At 41.4% G+C, this 9,494-nt stretch overlaps 1 protein-coding gene and 1 long non-coding RNA gene across 2 annotated transcripts; both read left to right on the top strand.

The window, feature by feature from the left end:
• The first annotated feature begins 7,691 nt into the window (after positions 1 to 7,691).
• LOC116362060 (protein transport protein Sec16A-like) lies at positions 7,692 to 8,708 on the top strand. Its single transcript, XM_031816378.1, has 3 exons — positions 7,692 to 8,365; positions 8,470 to 8,526; positions 8,631 to 8,708. The coding sequence occupies exons 1-3, from the start codon at positions 8,180 to 8,182 to the stop codon at positions 8,706 to 8,708; spliced, it is 321 nt and encodes a 106-aa protein (XP_031672238.1). The 5' UTR covers positions 7,692 to 8,179.
• A 10-nt stretch (positions 8,709 to 8,718) lies between these two features.
• Positions 8,719 to 9,203, top strand: LOC116362063 (uncharacterized). Its single transcript, XR_004207688.1, has 2 exons — positions 8,719 to 9,002; positions 9,123 to 9,203. It is a non-coding gene; the product is annotated as an uncharacterized LOC116362063 (long non-coding RNA).
• Positions 9,204 to 9,494: the final 291 nt, after the last annotated feature.

Genomic DNA, 9,494 nt, shown 5'->3' with positions numbered 1-9,494 from the left:
AAAACAAATTCCAACTGCAGTCTAAAACTATAAACTTTCAGAGAACCCTAAAATTGTTCCTCAGCTAGAAATGTTCCACCTTCTCATGTCGCCATCTTGACCATGTCACTGATTTCATGGAGCTCTCCTGCACATCATTTACTTCACAAAATGTGAAAGCCCCAGAAATAAACATTGCGAGATTGTAAATATGTGTGAGAGTCAGACAGCGCTTTCATCCAAAGCGATGTACTGTAATGCGTACATACATTTGACTTTTGAGTGGCCCGGGGAAATTAGACTTTTTCAAGCTTTTCTAAGCAATTTTGTATCTCTTTCTTTGTAATACTGTATGTATTCAATCTTTTCGAATTGATCACTTCCCACTGGGCACATACATCAATTCAATGTTTATTCCACGTTGGTTTAACGTAATTTAATTGGAATTACATGGATATTCTGTCACAGTGAATTTTGTAATCTGCAGTCAATTTAATTATGTTTTCATGTGCCATGATTCTGACATTTCACATATGGTCCTCATAGGATTAGGCTACATAATTACAGTGGTGCAGTAAATGTAATCTCCAATTCAATACGATGTGCATATACTGTACATATAGCCATTATAGCTATTAAACCCATGTTCAGTGACTGTAATCTGTGACGCAAGTGGCCTAATATGTTTGTGACGTTCCATGGAACCCACAGTGTTGTTTTAAAACTAGATTCTGATTGGCTTGCAGGTCATTGTACAGTGTACATTATAAATGAAACGTGCTTTTATATCAGTGTTACAGATTCACATTACCGAGCATGTCTCAACCCGTACCGCGCTTTTATCTGCCTAAAGGTATCTTCACGCACGACTGGATCAGGCCTTTTGGATATGGCTTGTTCAAGGTAAGGATATGTGTCAAGCTATAGCCTACTTTTAATCGTTTTAGTTCCGAACTCAAATTACTCCAGTCAAGTGATTAATCATAAAAGTGAGTTGTTTTGACTGAGCAGTCCAATGACCAATGCTGTTTTTGGACTATGAGACCCTCGGCTATATACTATGATGAGCCAATAACATGCATAGATTGTGCATTAGGCATTGCACAAGTTAGTGTCTAGGTCAGAATATAAAGTTGCTACTTCCGTCAACTCAAGTTACTCAAGTCAAGTGATTAATCGTAAGAGTTAGTTGTTTTGACTGTCAAAACAAATAACTTTGATGGAATATTCCAAATTACTATGGCAATTATTCATCACAAATTCACAATATTACTTGTATTTCAATGATTCATCCAGGCCCAAGACATAAAGTCTCCTGAAAGCTGTGTAGTAATCATTCCATTGCTGACCCATAGGATGGTAATCACATACATGATTGGCTTCATCTAGAATCATGGATACCTTTCATGTGAGTACTCACACACAATATTTTTTTTACATACCTCAGAAGGAAGATACCTCAATATCTGGAAGCACTGTCTCGTGTACAATTGCTAATGCTATCTCTGAAATGTCTAACAAAATGTTGACTTGATCGTTTCATCAAGACCTTCTCATCAACATTGGGACAATGCAGCTATAAATAACATGGACCAATATTTTCATGGAGGTAAGCACTATATTTCTGATGGGTTTAAAGATTGTATTACATTATCTTACCATAGATATTTTTCCTCTAATTTGGCTCCTGTTCCTCCAACAGTGAGCAAGACCTGCCAGCAGAGCTCACTGGAGCAGGGAGACATGCCGTCATCCTTTTGGCGCCTGACAAAGTACACTTTTTCTCTTCTAAATAACACTATTGTAACATCTTCTGCACAAAGTTACATTCCTAATTAGATTGGTGTTAAGTGAGAAAGAATCCTAAAGATGGTCCAATGGGCATGGTCTGAAGCCTCTTCCCATCTCAGTGTGTTGAACCACCTGATTTCTTGCAGGCTTGAGATTCAGATCCTGCTGAACGATGTTAAGCATTCGATTAACCACATGCAGGGGACGCTGAACACCATGCAGGGGCAGTGTATTGAGTTGCAGACTGCCATGTCTAAGGTAGTGTCAGATGAGTCTCAGATACAGAAGAATAAGTCTATGATGGTATGGTGATAATGATTGAGATGGTGATTATAATAATGATGACTAGCGGTACCCCACCTTAAGGGCAGTAAATCATTGGATCTGATTAATTAAATTCAATGCAATTCAATCTTTGAGGACTGCAACCATAGAAATACAATGACTTTACACTAATAATAAGCTATTGTCAACTTCCCGTCAATGCTTATCTTGCTCATTGCTCACTGTCAATTGCTGACTGTTACCCTATGAGTGCAACTATTATTGATTTCTCACAGAAAAATTATTTGGTTGCAAATGTACCTGGGGCCATGTAAATAATTGTTAGGCTACTCATTTTGAATCCACCATAAAAGTCTGTGCGACTTGGCACAGTAAAATAATTTGGTTACTGCCTGCCCTACATCATAGAAGGCACTTCAAGTCGAACTAGGACATTTTGACATTTCTGACTCACTAACTCGTCATGGAATGACTAACTCGTCATGGAAAGTTTCCCACTTGTGAAGTATTAGAATCAACCAGTAGGAAGCTCTACGCTAATAACTTACATTCATTTTAACTCTGAGGTTCCAAGTTTCCGATGGCATGTGAATGAGTCAATAATTGCTATGGTCATTTTGAATGTTCAGTCAGTGAGCATTATGTGTAATTGTCCTACATACTTACATCAGATACTTTATGATAGCATCATCTCCTGTAGTAACAGTGCCATTCCAAACACAATAAATGTAAAAATGAACAAAGATACAAAATATTGCTAAAGTGAAGAAAATCAGCTCAAAATTGTAGGAGGAAATGCCCCTGCAGCAGGGAGGCTTACGGTATTATAATATATTGTAGATAACATTAATATAATTTGTGTATTTACAATATCAGTACACATACAAATGAAAGTATATGCTAGGGAATGATCTACACTGAGTGAACAAAACATTAAGAACACCTTCCTATTGATGCCCCACCCTTGGTGGTGGACCATTGTTGATACTCAGGGAAAACTATTGAGCTGAAAAACCCAACAGCTTCTGGCACCTACTACCATACTCTGTTCAAAGGGACTTAAATGTTTGGTCTTGCCCATTCACCCTCTGAATGACACACATACACAATCCATGTCTCAATTGTCTAAAAGTCCATCTTTAACCTGTCTCCTCCCCTTCATCTACACTGAGAAGAAGATTTAACAATTAACATCAATAAGGGATTATAGCTTTCACCTGATTAGTCTGTGTCACAGAAAGAGAAGGTGTTCTTAATAATGTTTAATACACTCAGTGTACTATGTGTCAATGATGCTATAGATTCCAAGTGGTTGATTTTTTAGGGAATGACTATATGCTCTATTTTATACCTGCAGTTCATCACAGCAGCTGATGTTGCTGTACAGAGGAAGAAGATCCCAATGTCCAGTGTCCCTGCACACAGGGAGGGGATCCTCCTCACAGCCAGTGTCCCTGTGAATAATGGAAACAATCATCCACAACCACCTCCCATCATCCCCATGGTGGCACCACTGTGGAAATGGGATGGTGGTCCGATAGTCCAGGATTATGAGGAAAAATTGGCCCTCTTTCTGGGACTCACCCACAAACAGGACCAAGCCTGACCTGCTGAGGAGTGACGGACTCCATCCTAGCTAGAGGGGTGCTCTCATCTTATCTACCAACATAGACAGGGCTCTAACTCCTCTAGCTCCACAATGAAATAGGGTGCAGGCCAGGCAGCAGGCTGTTAGTCAGCCTGCCAGCATAGTGGAGTCTGCCACTAGCACAGTCAGTGTAGTCAGCTCAGCTATCACCATTGAGACCGTGTCTGCCTCGACCTAGGTTGGGCAAAACTAAACATGGCGGTGTTCGCCTTAGCAATCTCACTAGGATAAAGAACACCTCCATTCCTGTCATTATTGAAAGAGATCATGATACCTCACATCTCAAAATAGGGCTACTTAATGTTAGATCCCTTACTTCAAAGGCAATTATAGTCAATTAACTAATTACTGATCATAATCTTGATGTGATTGGCCTGACTGAAACATGGCTTAAGCCTGATGAATTTACTGTGTTAAATGAGGCCTCACCTCCTGGCTACACTAGTGACCATATCCCCCGTGCATCCCGCAAAGGTGTTGCTAACATTTACGATAGCAAATTTCAATTTACCCCAAAAAAATGACGTTTTCGTCTTTTGAGCTTCTAGTCATGAAATCTATGCAGCCTACTCAATCACTTTTTATAGCTACTGTTTACAGGCCTCCTGGGCCATATACAGCGTTCCTCACTGAGTTCCCTGAATTCCTATCGGACCTTGTAGTCATAGCAGATAATATTCTAATCTTTGACTTAATATTCAAATGGAAAAGTCCACAGACCCACTCCAAAAAGCTTTCGGAGCCATCATCGACTCAGTGGGTTTTGTCCAACATGTCTCTGGACCCACTCACTGTCACAGTCATACGCTGGACCTAGTTTTGTCCCATGGAATAAATGTTGTGGATCTTAATGTTTTTCCTCATAATCATGGACTATCGGACCACCATTTTATTACGTTTGTAATTGCAACAAATAATCTGCTCAGACCCCAACCAAGGAACATCAAAAGTCGTGCTATAAATTCACAGACAACACAAAGATTCCTTGATGTCCTTCCAGATTCCCTCTGTCTACCCAAGGACGCCAGAGGACAAAAATCAGTTAACCACCTAACTGAGGAACTCAATTTAACCTTGCGCAATACACTAGATGCAGTTGCACCCCTAAAAACAAAAAACATTTCTCATAAGAAACTAGCTCCCTGGTACACAGAAAATACCCGAGCTCTAAAGCAAGCTTCCAGAAAATTGGAACGGAAATGGCGCCACACCAAACTGGAAGTCTTCCAACTAGCTTGGAAAGACAGTACCGTGCAGTACTGAAGAGCCCTTACTGCTGCTCGATCATCCTATTTTTCTAACTTGATTGAGGAAAATAAGAACAATCCGAAATTCCTTTTTGATACTGTCGCAAAGCTAACTAAAAAGCAGCATTCCCCAAGAGGATGACTTTCACTTTAGCAGTGATAAATTCATGAACTTCTTTGAGGAAAAGATTATGATTATTAGAAAGCAAATTACGGACTCCTCTTTAAATCTGCGTATTCCTTCAAAGCTCAGTTGTCCTGAGTCTGCACAACTCTCCCAGGACCTAGGATCAAGAGAGATCTCAAGTGTTTTAGTAATATATCTCTTGACACAATGATGAAAATAATCATGGCCTCTAAACCTTCAAGCTGCATACTGGACCCTATTCCAACTAAACTACTGAAAGAGCTGCTTCCTGTGCTTGGCCCTCCTATGTTGAACATAATAAACGGCTCTCTGTCAACCGGATGTGTACCAAACTCACTAAAAGTGGCAGTAATAAAGCCTCTCTTGAAAAAGCCAAACCTTGACCCAGAAAATATAAAAAACTATCGGCCTATATCGAATCTTCCATTCCTCTCAATTTTTTTTGAAAAGGCTGTTGCGCAGCAACTTACTGCCTTCCTGAAGACAAACAATGTATACGAAATGCTTCAGTCTGGTTTTAGACCTCATCATAGCACTGAGACGGCACTTGTGAAGGTGGTAAATGACATTTTAATGGCATCGGACCGAGGCTCTGCATCTGTCCTCGTGCTCCTAGACCTTAGTGCTGCTTTTGATACCATCGATCACCACATTCTTTTGGAGAGATTGGAAACCCAAATTGGTCTACACGGACAAGTTCTGGCCTGGTTTAGATCTTATCTGTCGGAAAGATATCAGTTTGTCTCTGTGAATGGTTTGTCCTCTGACAAATCAACTGTAAATTTCGGTGTTCCTCTAGGTTCCGTTTTAGGACCACTATTGTTTTCACTATATATTTTACCTCTTGGGGATGTTATTCGAAAACATAATGTAAACTTTCACTGCTATGCGGATGACACACAGCTGTACATTTCAATGAAACATGGTGAAGCCCCAAAATTGCCCTTGCTAGAAGCATGTGTTTCAGACATAAGGAAGTGGATGGCTGCACACTTTCTACTTTTAAACTCGGACAAAACAGAGATGCTTGTTCTAGGTCCCAAGAAACAAAGAGATCTTCTGTTGAATCTGACAATTAATCTTAATGGTTGTACAGTCGTCTCAAATAAAACTGTGAAGGACCTCGGCATTACTCTGGACCCTGATCTCTCTTTTGAAGAACATATCAAGACCATTTCAAGGACAGCTTTTTTCCATCTACGTAACATTGCAAAAATCAGAAACTTTCTGTCCAAAAATGATGCAGAAAAATTCATCCATGCTTTTGTCACTTCTAGGTTAGACTACTGCAATGCTCTACTTTCCGGCTACCCGGATAAAGCACTAAATAAACCTCAGTTGGTGCTAAATACGGCTGCTAGAATCCTGACTAGAACCAAAAATGTTGATCATTACTCCAGTGCTAGCCTTTCTACACTGGCTTCCTGTCAAAGCAAGGGCTGATTTCAAGGTTTTACTGCTAACCTACAAAGCATTACATGGGCTTGTTCCTACCTATCTCTCTGATTTGGTCCTGCCGTACATACCTACACGTACGCTACGGTCACAAGACGCAGGCCTCCTAATTGTCCCTAGAATTTCTAAGCAAACAGCTGGAGGCAGGGCTTTCTCCTATAGAGCTCCATTTTTATGGAACGGTCTGCCTACCCATGTCAGAGACGCAAACTCGGTCTCAACCTTTAAGTCTTTACTGAAGACTCATCTCTTCAGTGGGTCATATGATTGAGTGTAGTCTGGCCCAGGAGTGGGAAGGTGAACGGGAAGGCTCTGGAGCAACGAACCGCCCTTGCTGTCTCTGCCTGGCCGGTTCCCCTCTTTCCACTGGGATTCTCTGCCTCTAACCCTTACAGGGGCTGAGACACTGGCTTACTGGGGCTCTCTCATGCCGTCCCTGGAAGGGGTGCGTCACCGGAGTGGGTTGATTCACTGATGTGGTCATCCTGTCTGGGTTGGCGCCCCCCCTTGGGTTGTGCCATGGCAGAGATCTTTGTGGGCTATACTCAGCCTTGTCTCAGGATGGTAAGTTGGTGGTTGAAGATATCCCTCTAGTGGTGTGGGGTCTGTGCTTTGGCAAAGTGGGTGGGGTTATATCCTTCCTGTTTGGCCCTGTCCGGGGGTGTCCTCGGATGGGGCCACAGTGTCTCTTGACCCCTCCTGTCTCAGCCTCCAGTATTTATGCTGCAGTAGTTTGTGTCGGGGGCTGGGGTCAGTTTGTTATATCTGGAGTACTTCTCCTGTCCTATTCGGTGTCCTGTGTGAATCTAAGTGTGCGTTCTCTAATTCTCTCCTCTCTTTCTCTCTCTCGGAGGACCTGAGCCCTAGGACCATGCCCCAGGACTACCTGACATGATGACTCCTTGCTGTCCCCAGTCCATCTGACCGTGCTGCTGCTCCAGTTTCAACTGTTCTGCCTTATTATTATTATTATTATTCGACCATGCTGGTCATTTATGAACATTTGAACATCTTGGCCATGTTCTGTTAAAATCTCCACCCGGCACAGCCAGAAGAGGACTGGCCACCCCACATAGCCTGGTTTCTTCCTAGGTTTTGGCCTTTCTAGGGAGTTTTTCCTAGCCACCGTGCTTCTACACCTGCATTGCTTGCTGTTTGGGGTTTTAGGCTGGGTTTCTGTACAGCACTTTGAGATATCAGCTGATGTACGAAGGGCTATATAAATAAATTTGATCTGATTTGGATGGTGGAGTGTGTACTCCACCTGTGGATTTCTATTCCAAGAGAAGAGGTCACTTAAGCGTACCTAATTAGTAAAGAAATTACCGTTGTGATAGCGTGATGTGACTATTTTATGCAGAAATAGTTTGGCGATTGGTCACATTTGTAAGCCCTCACATAATATGCAGGGAATTGTTGATTTTGCAAAAAACAATGCGATGACAGAGTACTGGAGTAAACTCCCAGTAATCCCTGTGACTGCGTGTAGGTTAAGATTGGGTTGTATCAGTGTGAGACATTCCTACCTGTCAGCTAGTAATTGTTCTGTCTGGTGACATGATCAGAGTGGCCTGACTTCTTCCACTTATTACAGATGTCCGACTTAGATATGTTGAGCATCCTGCTATGATGTCCATTACCAAGCCGGAACACTCCGAGGCCAACCCTCAGTGCCAGACTGGCAGCCGGCCGGTGGCTGAGCCCGAGACCACTGCTGTTCACAATAACAGTGGAGGCTGGCTCAGCTGGGTCTTTGGGAGTGGAAGAGTTAATAAGAAGGAGGTTCATCTACCTGAGGACAAAGACAGATCTGTAAGGAACTGGTTATTAACACTATTCTATGTAGAGACAATTGAGTGGATTAAAATTTGTAAAAATTGTGGCTTGCTTCACATTGCTAATATCTTCTTCCTCAGATTGTCTGGGATCCAACTCTGCACAGATGGGTTAACAAAACTGAGCCCAAGGCTGAGGTACACACTTAAATTCAATGAAATTAAAAACAGTGAACAACCATTGTATTTCAACTGTGATAATATTACTAACAATTTGGAAATGTGTTGATGTGTTTTTACAGAACAAGTGTGTACAACCACCTCCACGAATGGGGACATATGGATATCAGGAGAACACTGGCAGTGTCCCCAAAGAGTGAATCCTTACTCTATGAAAGCAAGTGAATATTGCTTTAGAATACATGTGGTTTAACCAAGACCGTGTCAGCCGATCATAGATGTCCCTGGTGGTCTCCTGCTAACACCTTTCCCACTACCAGCAGGTCTATGGGGCAGCAGATACCCTACAATGCATTACAATGATGAGACCAACTCAAAGCCTCAAAGCCTTGGGCCTGGACTGCTTCCTAGACAGCTCTCTGGCTTGCTCCCTCCTTCACACTTTGACCTCATGGCACCAATGGTTGTACCACCTGACACTCTACCCTACTGAGGTATGTCTTTGGAAAATCCTTCCAAATTGTATCCATTCATCATTAAATGAGATTTTACTTTAACATAGCAAATGACTGAAGTAGCAAGGATGTTATCTAATTTTTATTTTTGTCCAACAGGCCATTTGCCCAGATTGGATTTGCAATACATAGATTTTTTCAGCATTAAAAAACTTCAGCATTAAAAATGTATTAAAAGATGATCTTTTAATGAATCTCTCCTTTGTGTCCTCATGTTCACATTAATCTGATGTGTTATATCATCATTTACAATGCGTATTGCTTCTGCATTGCTTTACGTTACAGAAAAGTATATACACTGCTCAAAAAAATTAAGGGAACACTAAAATAACACATCCTAGATCTGAATGAATGAAATATTCTTATTAAATACTTTTTCTTTTCATAGTTGAATGTGCTGACAACAAAATCACACAAAAATGAACAATGGAAATCAAATGTATCAACCCATGGAGGTCTGGATTTGGAGTC

This window comes from Oncorhynchus kisutch, unplaced genomic scaffold (assembly GCF_002021735.2).
Source record: "Oncorhynchus kisutch isolate 150728-3 unplaced genomic scaffold, Okis_V2 scaffold784, whole genome shotgun sequence".
In the NCBI taxonomy this organism is placed as follows: Eukaryota; Metazoa; Chordata; class Actinopteri; order Salmoniformes; family Salmonidae; genus Oncorhynchus; species Oncorhynchus kisutch.
The sequence above is the reverse complement of the archived record's forward strand: the minus strand, read 5'-3'. Positions and strand labels throughout refer to the sequence as shown.